This window comes from Rissa tridactyla, chromosome Z (assembly GCF_028500815.1).
Source record: "Rissa tridactyla isolate bRisTri1 chromosome Z, bRisTri1.patW.cur.20221130, whole genome shotgun sequence".
In the NCBI taxonomy this organism is placed as follows: Eukaryota; Metazoa; Chordata; class Aves; order Charadriiformes; family Laridae; genus Rissa; species Rissa tridactyla.
Window position 1 is genome coordinate 41,988,086 of NC_071497.1, and position 13,527 is coordinate 42,001,612.

The 13,527-nt window shown below is 40.0% G+C and overlaps 1 protein-coding gene across 7 annotated transcripts in view; it reads left to right on the forward strand.

The window, feature by feature from the left end:
• Window positions 1–13,294, forward strand: part of PTCH1 (patched 1) — a 75,111-nt gene extending 61,817 nt beyond the window's left edge. For all 7 annotated transcript variants that reach the window (XM_054185293.1, XM_054185292.1, XM_054185295.1 and 4 more), the window contains 5 exons: window positions 2,198–2,340; window positions 5,312–5,411; window positions 6,538–6,792; window positions 7,891–8,419; window positions 10,108–13,294. In XM_054185293.1, coding sequence (XP_054041268.1) covers window positions 2,198–2,340; window positions 5,312–5,411; window positions 6,538–6,792; window positions 7,891–8,418 — 1,026 coding nt within the window. In that variant the 3' untranslated portion in view covers window position 8,419; window positions 10,108–13,294. The remainder of the gene's footprint in view (window positions 1–2,197; window positions 2,341–5,311; window positions 5,412–6,537; window positions 6,793–7,890; window positions 8,420–10,107) is intronic.
• The last annotated feature ends 233 nt before the right edge of the window (window positions 13,295–13,527 follow it).

Genomic DNA, 13,527 nt, shown 5'->3' on the forward strand with positions numbered 1-13,527 from the left:
TGTCAGCACTGATCTTTCCAACATTTTGCTCACTCAGTATAAATCATTTTCCTGTAAGGCTATTCTAATCAATATTTCTGAATAGTTTAAGAATATAAGTGTCTTCATAGTTTTGAATTTTACTGTATTAAAAAGTAGGAAAGGATGAGCGGTCAATACAACATAATTCTAGGGAGGAGGTGCTTGTAGTCTACTATCATCTCTAGTATTTTAGTACTGTAGCAGTACAAAAAGAAGTGAAGGGAAGGGTCTGGAAAGTGGTGGTGACATTGGATGGGAATGCAGTGGGCCTTTTAGACTCAGAAGGAGGACTGGTAGACTGCTAAGAAGATCTGGTGGCAGTGAGAAAGAGAGGAGCACACTGGGGATGGCCAAATACTGGGAACATGTTGTAGATGATGTACAGAGTTGGGACACATCAAATGGTAGATGGAAAGAATAATTTTAAGAAAAATTGTAGGGGAAGTAGGGTAAGGTTAAAGAGGAGCAACCGTATCCCTAAGTGATTGTATCTATTTTTCCCCTGCTGCTGTGGATAGTTAGGCTTTTGGAGGTAAACGTGTTTGCTGGGACTTGGCAGTAGTTTGGGAAGTGTGAGAAACCAGTGGTGTACAAGAGGAAGAAAGAAACAACAGTTTCTTAGAATTGAAGATTTAAAACAGGAAAACTGGAGTAAAAAAGGACAAACCACCTAGCTGTTTCTAAACGGGAAGAAAGTAATCTAATTTACAGGACTTTATATATATTATGTTTTTTAAAAAAAGAAGTAAAAGTTACCCGTGGCTGAAGGTAAAATGCCAAGCAAACTGAAAATTGTGCTTTTTTTGCATTGACTCTGGAGTCAAAAACTTTCAAATGTAGGCTTTAAATAAAAGATTGCCTAGTAGACCTCAGATGATAGCAGCAGTACTGACCTTCACAGAATGTCCTGCATATAAACAGTCAACCAGTGTTCCATAAACAAAAAAGGCCATGGTATGACTGTTGATAGAGAACTTAATTGAACTTGTTTAAGAGTGATTCACAATCCACTTGTGGCTCAGTTCTCTGCTACCACTTACGAATAGTGACCTTATTTTTTAAATTCTGTAAATAATTTCTGAATCAATAGTAGACTTGTATCATGCATCCTTTAATTACACACATGTACATGTGTTTATATAATGTGTTAATATGTTTGTGGATCCATGTGAGTTTTCTCATTGACAGCTGCTTTTACCCTGAGGGAGATTCTTTATCCATTTATGTATATGGGAATGTAAAATGCCCTGGATACATTTAATTTTCCACAGACGAGTTTTAATCCAATAATAAAGATTAATAATACACGGTTTGGTTACCTACAGAAGTGAGGGTTGGGAATCTCACCCGATGTGTACCCATTTTTGGTCTGCTTGTCCCACCAAATAACTTCTTTAAGTGTTGACTGATTTCAAATTTTTAAAATTCGTCAGATAAGTGAAAATAAGCCACTGGAGAAGGGACACTTAAATTCCAGGACCAAGAGGAAGATAGTTGCTTGAGTCCGTATCTTAATAGTCAGTAGAGGATTTGCTGAAGAAAGAGCCCTTATAAATCACAGGAAGAAGGTCAGCCAGGTTCTTGTTTTCTTAAACCATTGAGTCACGCACAGAGAAGACGAATTCATACAAAACAACAGCATTTCAGTATTCTTGATACAGCTTGTTCACTAAGGAGCCTGAGGGAGAAAGGCATTTCACTAGTCATATTGTTGCTCAGGCACTACTGTGTTCAGTAGTGTTCCTACGGCGATTTTGTACCTATAGGCCTCCTAGCTTTGAAGTAATAGAAGTTGCAAAAACATTTATGTTGAGTGAAATAGAAGTGTTAAAAAAGTCATGGAAGTCATGTCCCCATGAGAGTGAGAGGAGTGGCCCTGTAATTTTGACACCTTTCATCATGAAATGAATTCTTTGCAGGTGGAAATAAGCAAAGCTGGAGGCAAAAGCCTACTGGTGCAAGCAGGCATTGTTTCCAGAATTATTACTGTGATCTGACTGTAATCAGTGCTTACTCTGGTGGTGTGGCTTCAGCAGCAGCTGTGTGGTATGACTGCAGAATCGGGCCTTCTCTTGAAGGTTAGCCAGCTAGAGAAAAGTAATTAACTGGCTCTGAGAGAGGCTGTTTGGAAGGTTATATACATCTGTCTAATGAAATGGATTTCATTGTTTTACAGGCATTTTTAACTGCCATAGGAGACAGGAACCACAGGGCTGTCCTCGCATTGGAACACATGTTTGCGCCAGTGCTGGATGGGGCCGTGTCCACTCTGCTTGGAGTGTTAATGCTCGCAGGATCAGAGTTCGATTTTATTGTCAGGTAAGGCGTTTGTGTGTGTCCTGACTTCGTTTTTAAAATAAAAATTAGCATGCTTTAAATTTTTGGTCACTTCAGCGTATCTGTCATTTTATTACTATGCATGGTGTGTCAAGCATGCTTACGTCATGGTCCTGTTTTCCCTCTGTTTTATTAACTCCTTGTTACGTGCTAGATGCAGTAGTGTTTCCATTGCTGGTATTAAAATCTGTTCCAGGAAAATCTGACACCCAGTATGAAAGAACACAGAAATGGCCCTCTTTAGCAAAGTTTGTTAATTCTGGGTTTGAGTCAGTTCAAAGCGTCTGGTATTGTCCAGTGTGAGCTGGGTTTGACCTTTAGCCTTCAGGTCCTCCAGACTTCTTGTACGCATAGCAATTTGTGTGCAAAGGACGCGTGAACCTACAAACACACTGCAACTCTGTGTGCTCCAAGTGACTCTCTCCGGGCCTTCTCCTTCTATCGTTATGTGAGGTTTACAGCAATGTATAACAGGGAGAGGAAAAAAAAAAAACCGTTTGGGAGCTGGGGAACCATAAGTATGAACACAGAACTTCATATTAAAATTTTGTAAAGCAAAGCCTGAAGGCCCTTCTGTTTAGAAGTACAGGCAGACTGTTTCTTGTGAATTTAATTAAGAATGTGAATTCGTCAAGTATGAGAGGAAAGCAAGCTTTTCGTTGAGGGGAATTTGAGAAGTGCAATGAAACAGATCCTATTCTATTACAAACAACCTGTGGAGCTCTGCAAAATGGCTAATCTTAGAAGTAACACAGGTTCTTTGTGGCGAACTACAGCACGAAAAAAAAATATTCCAAGCCCTACAAGGGAACTGAGGTAGAACTGGGCCAAATAAAAATGCTCTGAAAGATGACTTAACTACTTAGGTAGACATAAGCTGGATAGATGACTTGACTTAGCTGACATCCATTTGACAACAAGAACAACAAAATGTCAGAGGCAGGAACTGAGAATGGCTGCTAAATCTCATCAAGATTTTTTATTTATGTATGTAAGAGATTTGAAGAAAGCAGGCAGTTTGCAGTTAGACCTCATGAAACCTACATGAGGATTATTACTATACAGATACTGCATGTCTCAGAATTTGGGTTTTTTTTCCCATGACAGTATTTTTTACTTTATTTTGCTGCTATAGAAGAAATAAGGTAGAATTATTCTTTAGGACCTGATCTTGTAAGGGTTGGAAAACTTTGACATATACATTACTTATAGATTTAACCTAAATTTACGGGGGTACGTTTGCTGTGCTACTTTCCTGCTTAACAGACAAGATTTTGGCAAGCATGTTTTTTGTGTCATAGCAAATGGAAGATTGTAGCAGCCCTTCACACCAAATTTGGATTGGATGTTCTCTCAGTTTATAAAATGAGCCTTTCAACTTTTCAACTTATGTGATTTTACTTTTTTTGGCCATCAGTTTCTCATTTTCTAGCACAATCTGACTTCAGTTTGCCTTGTTTAAAAAATAGCATAAAATAAACTATGGGAGCCTGAGCATTGTTATAGTGGGCGAAGAAGATCCCAGCTTCCGGAAAGCGATAGATTAGTCCAACAATGTGGAAGATTAAGTAAATTAACCGACATTGTATACACCAAGTGGTCAGAGCTATAATCCTCCTGTTTATCCTAGCATTAGATGGATGAGATGCAAATGTTTTTAATGCCTGTTGTTGATCTCTGTCCCAGTATAAAGTTCTGGTGGTTTATGTTAGTAGAGGAGATTGGCTTGCTGATTTTTGCTAATGCAGATCAGAAATTCCCATATGTTTACAATAGCAGGATATTTGTAGTTTTACAGGAGGCTGATATATTTGATCAGATGTGGAAATTGGGAGGCAGTAAAGTTTGTTGCCGGCTAGACAGTGTAATCAGCAGACCCATTAGTGGCAAACTTGCCCTCCGTTCTTCTCCTTTGCCTTCTCCTCCAGGAATTTACCAAGACTGAGTCCTTGAAATCATTAGTTACAACGCAGCCTTAAGTTTAGTCTGAGCCCCAGCTGTGCTGAATACCAACTAGCAAGGCTTTCCTTTTACTGACAGGTTTACCTTGGTATTCATGAAGGATCCCAGACCTTAGCCCTCAGTGGTGGGAAAGGACAACCACTTGTGCACTTTCCTCTTCTTCCATAGTACTTCAGCCTTTATGTTTGAATTGGCTGACGCAAAACAAGAGTATTCAGAGATGCTAAATTGTTCAACAAAAGATTAGCCTGCAATGCAGCTCTGCCATTGTGGAGTGGTCTTACTCAGTACAATGCTGAAGCTTACTATAGAATGGGCAGCATTTTCTTTGCAGAAAACGGGTTCCTGTGTTGTAAAAAGGTTGCAATTTGAGCTATTCGGTAAAACTGGAACTTGCAGAATTCTAGGCGGAAAGTTGTGATTAATGAACAGCAAGGGAAACCCTTACCTGATACACTGGAGATTTAATTAGAGATTCTGCTGTAAGATGCAGAAGCATTTCACAGTGGATTAGCTGCTGGGAGAAGAGGGCTTCTTTTCCTTCTAGGCTAAATTGTTTAAATTCTACACCCTTCACTTCATTTGTTTGCTTCTGCTGGGTTTTCACTAATGGGGGCCCCTTTTCATTGTATTTGTGCTTTCAATCCATTCAGCTATTCACTGCACATTCCATATTTTTGTGTTTGTGTAACACATTCATAAATAACATTACATGCTTCCAGATTCTGGGAAATTAACAAATGTAATTTTTTTCTTTCCTTTATCAACTAACACTTTGGGTTGTGGAATGTAGCTTCTCTAATTCAAAAGGTAAAAAACCACGTATCTCTATATGAAAAGTGATATAAGTATTTAGTACAATATTAGTAATCTTTTAGATTTAATTTATTGTATGTATTATCTTAACATATGTAGGAATAATGCGTAATCCCTCATTTCTAACAATACTTGTGGCTGTTCTCTCCCCCAAACCACTTAAAACCTACTTCAGGTATTTCTTTGCTGTTTTGGCAATCTTAACCATTCTGGGAGTTCTCAATGGATTGGTGCTGCTTCCTGTTCTTCTTTCGTTCTTTGGACCATACCCTGAGGTCAGTAAAATTAATGGTAAACAGAAGAAATAATACTACGTCTGCACCCCTGCCCCCCCGATCACCCCCCTTTTTTTAGAAACTCTTTATTTTTTAAATTCTCTTGGATTTTTTAAAGTTTCCTGCTCAAGTCTTTTTTTTTTAATCTTTATTAAAAGTGCTGTTTGTTATTTAGTTGATATTCTTTTACTTACATTTTAGAAGTTTTTTTAAATAACTATTGTATTAGAGGCTGCAATCAGTAAACCTGATAGAAGTGTAGGATTATTTATGCTTTTTAAAAGCGTAATGTGGTACGCAAACTATTTTGTAAAATAAGTATTTTCCCCAATATTTTGCAAAAGACAGTTCGTTTTGTACACGTATCTTCTTCTTTCCTACCTCAATGCCTCTGTTGCTTTCCCCAAAATATTTAACTGAGCAGACCACCAGGAAGGCCTGTGTGGACCAACATACACCAGTGGTGGTCCACAGACCACACCTTGATAGCCATGACCGATCTGCCAGAAGGTCCCCCGTGTCCGGTTGCCCCTCCCTGTGGCGTGCTCTTGGCTCAAGCAGTGTTTTCGATGGGTGGAAGGCTTCACTTAGTTGTTGATGTTTAGTTTTTTAGTATTAGCAAAACAGTTTTGATGACAGTGTGTAATCTTTTGTATTCCTAACAGTATACATGACATGTCCCTTACTCAAGCAATATATATATGTGGCTGTTATCACCGTATACGTTGCTATTATCCGTATGTCTGTCTCTCTGCAAATAAACACTGAACCATACTATAGATACACATTTGAGGTGATTTTATTAAATCATTGTTAATGTATGCTGAAGGGGGAGGAAGTCCATGTATTATTTTTATATTTGTAAGTAAAAGTGCATGCACTTCCTGAGACACCTATACCCAGAAGAATCTGTGTAATCCTGTTTACATACGTATCCACAGATAGAGATCATGTCTCTCTTTCTTTCATTATTTTTTTCAGTTCAGTATAAATGTTCATCAGAAAACTGGTGCTAAGGTTCTCATGGTATGGGACGTTGCATTTGGCAGAAGAATGTTTGTGCCAAGCACTAATGATTGAAAGGGTAATGCTAACTTAATGTTACTGAATGCATTGTCTTTATCAGGTTTCTCCAGCCAATGGACGAAACAGATTGCCCACACCGTCTCCTGAGCCACCCCCAAGCATCGTGAGGTTTGCATTGCCAGCTGGGCACACAAATAATGGGTCAGATTCCTCTGATTCAGAGTACAGCTCTCAAACCACAGTGTCCGGCATCAGTGAAGAGCTTCATCAGTATGAGGCCACCCAAGGTCCCGGGGCACCAGTCCATCAAGTAATAGTGGAAGCAACTGAGAATCCTGTCTTTGCAAGATCCACTGTAAGTAGCTTGAATATTGACTGGCAGGAGGGCAAGAAGAGAGTTTGGTGTTTTGTTTTTTTTTTTGTTTAATTCTGTTTATTTTTGTGGAAAGCTCTTCCATATTGCTGGCTGATTATGCTTTGTGACTTTGTGCCAAAACTTGTAAGCCGGGAGTGAAGGCTTTCCTCATCCTCACCTTCAGAAACAAGCTGGAGGTAAAATGGAAAGTGGAGTGGAAAGTAGGAGAGTGGGGGTCTTTGGCATGCGTAATTGCTGTTACATCGTGTTGGCACCAGCCACAAGAGAGAGCTCTCAGTCTATTTGATGACTGTTTTCAGAGAGAGCGAGTGGGGAGAGATTAAAAGATCCAAACACTTCCACATAGTTCCTTGTGGATCACCATCTCATAAACCTCTCTCTGGCAGCACATTTGGGGGAGAAAGATTGATAGAGCCAGAAGAAAATAGTTTCAGGGTTGTACGAAATCTTGGGCCTGTTGCGTCTTGCTACTGGGTTGGCATAACTGTGATTTCAAAGGAGAGTGAAAAAGCTGTCTCCTACCCCTGCTGATGCTGCATGCTGAGCTGCAATGCGGATCTGTTTTTGTTCAGCAGAGGCCTAGAAATAGGTACAAGCAGAGCCACATTTGAAGTTGGTCACGGTTTATTGACTGATGTGGCCGCTGTGCTTCACGCTTTTTACGGAAATCAGAAAACAGATTCCTACAGTCTATACAAACTACCCTACTAACATCCTGTGTATATACCCTGCATGGAATAGAGCCTTTTCCAAATGCCCGCAATGCTGCTTGTTAAACGAGTTCCGATCAAGTGCTTGTCACCCATCCCTTTGAAAAGATGGACCAGTATGTAGGAAGCTTACAATAATGTTTTCGGTTGTCATCCTGTGTTGTTCTGAAGGTATGCTTTCCAGGTTTTAATAACTTCAGACAAAAACTCTCTGGAAAAATCAACAGTTATCAGATTCCAGACATTACCTTTGTGGAGTTAGAGCCAGGACAGCATTATTATCATTGTTCCTAGCATAAACTATAAGCGAGTGTAGAATTTGTTTGCCTTGTTTTGTCAGAGGCATTACCGTGCATCTCTCTTCCAGGTGGTTCAGCCAGAGACAAGGCATCAGTCGAGTCCCAGATTACAATCAAATCCGGAGTCTGGCACACAGCAGGCGTGGCGTCAGGGCAGACAACCCAAACGGGAAGCGAGGGAAGGGCTGCGACCACCTCCTTACCGCCCTCGCAGGGACGCTTTTGAAATTTCTACTGAAGGGCATTCAGGACCTAGCAATAGGGATCGCGTGGGCCACAGGGCTCGTTCTCATAACATGAGAAGCCCGGCGTTTGGCGCCGTGGGCGCCGCAGGACCAGCGTACTGCCAGCCTATCACTACTGTGACTGCCTCGGCTTCAGTGACTGTTGCTGTCCACCCTGCGGTGCACAGCCACGGCTCCCGGGGAGGGAGCTTTCCGTCCTATGAGGGATACCATGAAGCTGACCACGGGCCATTTGAGGACCCCCATGTGCCTTTTAACGTGCGATGTGAAAGAAGAAATTCTAAAGTAGAAGTTATAGAACTCCAAGATGTTGAATGTGAGGAAAGGGTACCTGGCAACAGCTCACAGTAAGGTAGGTCCGTCTCCTGTAGCTGCGGGCCTTGCCTGTGTCAGGCAATGGTGTGATCGAAAGAAAGGGGAAAGATAAAATTTCTCTGAGGTACCATTCCTTCAGGTCGGTTCATTTACGGGCCCCTGGTCATCTTAAATCTGTTGACCCTGAATATAATACATTTTGCACTAGAATTGAGGTTGGATAAGATTGCACTTTCCAACACTGAGAAGTTATAGTGGGTTCAGACATGAACTACTTCCAAAAGCCTTGCAAAGTGGGTAAGTACATTGTACAATCCCAGCTTACCAGATAAGGAAAAGGAAGCAGAGATGTTGTGTAATGTCTTCAGAGCTGTGCAGCTACATTTACCATTGATAGGTCCTGTCTTCTGATCCCTGAATCAGGCACGTTCTAAAACATCGTACAGAATTATATTGCCTAGGAGAGTGTAAAATTGCCAGCTACTTTAAGAGTTGTCCTCTCTTGAATAAAAGTCCCTGAAAGAATTTGAAGTCCATAGTGAGGACTGAATCCCTCTGGAAGATGCGCTGAGGGAGAGGTGGGAAGGCCCCACCGTGTCTAGTGCACTGCAGTGTGGTGAGGTGTCCCCTGTGCTTTGGGAGGCATGCAGAGACCCACCCAGCGAATTCGCACGCTGGAGGAGTCCTCGTGCCAGTCTCTCCCTTGCCAGGGGCTGTTGCTGGGTAGCGCAGGCCTAGCAGGGCATTTAACATGTTTCTGTGAAACAACAGATACACCCAGCAACTTGTGAGACTTGATACCTAAATCGTTATCTGTCTTTAGTCTGGCAAGAGAAGGTTACGGGAAACAGTGCTATTCAGAACAGACAGGATATTTTAGCAGATGTTTGGGGAAGAGTGAAGCTGTTCATTTTCTTTAAATTTTTCCATTAATTTTATAGGGAATACTTTGAAGAGGAGAAACCAATTGAGTTTTTACCCTGAAAGCTTTGTGGGGCTCGTGCCTGAACAACCATTGCTCATTGTTTTCCTCTTTAGGGGGAAAGAGGAAGTGTTAAAATAGTTACTTATCTGTGGATCCCTGTTTTCTCTTTGCTTTTTAGAGCTTTCCAGTAGCAGACACTAGTTTGACCAGAGCAAGCCATTTTATTTTGGTTGCAGAACTATTTCACTCATACACATGCATGCATGCACGTGTACACAGGCACACACACGTGGAGAGTTTTGATAGAAATTTTTTGATGACTCATAATAAAATTGCCTTCTGATTTATAAAATATCTCTCCAAACATCTCAAGTGCAAATAACATGAATGCCTTCAGCCTCACAGTCTAGAAATATGGCAAGTAATAGTATCCTCAGAATAAGGAAGTAAATACTTGGGCTCAGCTCTTTCAAGCTGAACTGCATGGTAATACGAGATTCTTAACTACGCAGTATTCGATGTAGTAGTGTATTTCTCCTTGAAGTATTAATTGGTTTTAACTGAATTTGTCACCAGTATCTAAAGCTGGGAACTCAGAAATTAAAGCATTTTCATTTTCTTAATTGGCGTCAGTATTTCTTTACTGGGAAATTCATGACTGAGTTTAGAGCAGAGCCCACGTTCCCTGACTGCTAACTGTAATCACAAGAATCATGAAATGAATTTTGGATTACTTTGATGTGTTTGTTTTTCTTAAACTTAAATGTATGTTTGTTTTTCTTCTCTCTTTATTTGTAAAGAGTAATAACTGAAGCAAAGAAGAGGCCAAAGATGGAAAACCGTATTTCCAGAACTGCTTGAAGAGAAGAACTGCTTGAAGTTGTAGAAAAGGACATGCTGCATCAGGACAACAGTTCACTGTTACTGTAACCTATTGTATTATTTTGTTAAATATTTCTTTAAGTATTTAAAAGATGTACACATATGTAATATACAAAAGAACAATGTAAAGTAGTATAATCTGGAGTCATTTGCCTCTGGGCAATAGAATGGGGACAATATTGTGTGCGCTTTGTACTTTTTGTACGTTGATCTCTGTGCCACAACTAAGCTTAATCTAGTTCTAAATTTCAGCATAAGTTGCTGCTGCTTAAATATTGTATAATTTACTTGTATAATTCTATGCAAATATTGCTTATGTAATAGGATTTTTTTTTAAAGATACATGTCTGTTTAAAGTATTTTAAATTTGCGTATCACAACCCTGTGGTAGTATGAAATGTTACTGTTAACTTTCAAACACGCTATGCGTGGTAATTTTAAAAATAAGCAGATATGAAGAACGGCAAGTTAATCTGGGAGGCTTAAATAGATTTAGCTATGTGCAGGTTTTGTTTTGCTGTGTGTATCCATGTGTGCATCTGGAAGTGTGCATGCTTTTGTGTGTATGTTCCTGGTGTACTGTAGTTTCTCTTTTACTGTATGGTAACACTTAGTGGGCTTATAAACCCACTGATGCTGATGTGAGTCTGGCTTTCCCTGTTAGTAGGCACTAGTGAAAACTGTTGGTGTTTACCAACATATACCATGGACTGCCATGATCAAAGGCCCAACTGAAATAGAAAAGACAACAGGAAGTCGAGGTTTGGGGTTGCGGTTCAGTTTCCCACATTCTTAATGACTTGGTTCACGTGACTTTGGTCAAGTCACTTAACTGCCCCATGCCTCAGTTGCTCATTCTGTAAAATGGGTATAATTACACTTACCTACCTCCCAGGAATGTTGTGAGGCTTAATTACTGTTTGTCTAGTGCTTTGATTATTTTTTTTTTTTTTTTTTGCAAAAGGTGCCAGGTAAGTGCAAACACTATAACCATTATTTTTTCACTTCCAAAGGTGCTGGATATTGAGAGGTGCTGGTGGTTATAGAAATTCAATGAGCATATGCCTTATTTTGATATTGATACGGTTGACTATGAGTGGCATTAGAAGCAGGATAATTGAGTTGTTTGATGATGAACCACAGCTCGGCTTATTTTCGTGGTCACCTTATTTTCATGGCAGGAAGGAAGTTAATAGTAAGTGATAAAAATCAAATGGAAGGATAAAAAAATAATCTATTTTCACTTTTTAAATATAAATGGCTTTCTGATGGGTCCAGGACTGTAAAGACACATAAGGCCTGGGTGTTCTTTTCTCTATATTTTGTGTTTTCCCATGCTGCATTGGCACTTTTAATTAAAACAGCTAAACTGGGATCTCTTTACGAAACTAATTTAGCTTTTTGTATTACTATTTTTAAACTGAAAGGGGATTGCTGCAGGTGAAGGGTCTGAAAAAACACTACAATCTGTGTTCCAGTTGGAAACAAACCATAAGAATGGAGAACCTTAATTTAAAATAATAGAATGAAAGTTTTCTTTGTCTTTGTCTTTCTGCATCTTTTTTCTGCCCTTCTCCAAGCTGTTTTTAGAGCAGGTAGATGTTCAGTTCAGAGCCAAACACGACCAACATTCAGTTTCTAAACACAGCAGTGGTGGGGCTTTTCTTTAAGTATGATGCCTGAACAGCAGTGGCCAATTCTTTGATGGGAAAGTGTTTTTCTCCAGTGGCTTCAGGGACTCTATCTTTGCCCACAGACCTTGCCAGCATAACAAATGGGGATAATTAGAATGCACAAATTTCCATGCCTTTTTTGCTCACTTGAAAACACTTTGATATGAGGCACTTGTTTACAGATCTCCAATGTGAACGCTCGAAGAGCAGGTGGCGAGAGCCTGGTGTCATTCCCGTGATACATAAGCTACTGTTTCAATGCACACTAAGGGTTAATGTCGCAACTGCCTACTGGTCCAGTTCACTGTCTAACATGAAAACTCTTAATGACAAAAAGAGGAGGGGCCCTAATTTAGCACTAGCGGCGTAGTGACCTCTGATCATACAGACTCTGCAACGGAACTGTATGATACTAATTGGGAGCTACCTTCAGCCACCAAGCGTGTGCGCTCCCATGTCAGGGGTCGGCAGGGCTCCCACTGACACCGCTGCCGCCCAGCCGCAGCCTGCCTGGCTCCCTCCTCTTCCTCGGAAGGGAAGGGGGCCAAGGTGAGCCGCGGGGTCTGCCACCTGCCCCTGCCCGAGCCCTCCTGCGTGCTTGTGTGTGGGTGAGCTGTCTGCTGCTTCGTGCGCAATGTAGACCACCTTCTCCGATAGTCACATTGGAAAGGGGAGAACTCAGTGGCTGGCAACATTTATTTTGTTTTGGTTTTGTTTTTTAACTTTTTTAATCATGGGTGATATTTATATTTTTGTATCATAAGAATGTTTTCTTACAGTATTTGTCATGCCAGTTTATAACAAACAAGATGCAGGGATTTTATTTCTATTGGAAACACTATTACAGCTATGTTTTTACTGTTTAATGGATTTTTATTTGTATAGAGTGCTTACTAATGTTAAATAGGAAAGATTATATAACATTTACATTAAGGACTCGTTGTAGCTTTTAGCATAAGGAGTTAAAAGGAAAAAAAAATATTCAAACTGGGTCTCATTGCCTGCCTGTTTTGGTAGGAGTGGGTTTGTGTCATTTCAGTTACAAAGGTAAAATTATGCCATATAATTTATTTATATGAAAATTTATTTTTGTAGTGTACATAGTAGTCATCAAGTCTTTTGACAGAAGTATATTTTTAAAGAGTTTATATGTAATGATGATACCATTATGTTTTGGAACACTGCTGAGATACGATTACGGTGCACACTTGTTCTTGTAAAACCCCTGGCAGAAAAGAAAGTGTTTAACAGTGTTAAGAGAGAAAGAGAGTGTGAATATTCATACAATTCTGAACTGTGTTTTAGTTTCCATTTGTGATCTAGTGTGGTTCTCATTTTAAACTTTGAATGGAAATTGTACAAACTCTCTAAATATTAATGTTCAAACACTGATAGAAATTCTAACATGAATAAAAATACTATAACTCACTGGCTACGGATTTGGTTGGTTGGTTGTTTTGTTTGTTTGTTTGCTTCTTCATGTACTGCTGGTCAGCTGTTCAGGTACAGTCATGCAATCATTCCGATTTGGAGCATGCATTTGAGATGTTTCAGTATTCGGCACATTCGGGACATTCAGATTTGCCCATTTTGGAGCTATCTAAAATCCTGTCTAAATTGTAACATGCAGGGAGCTTGTCTATTGATTCTGTTACCTTTGTTCCG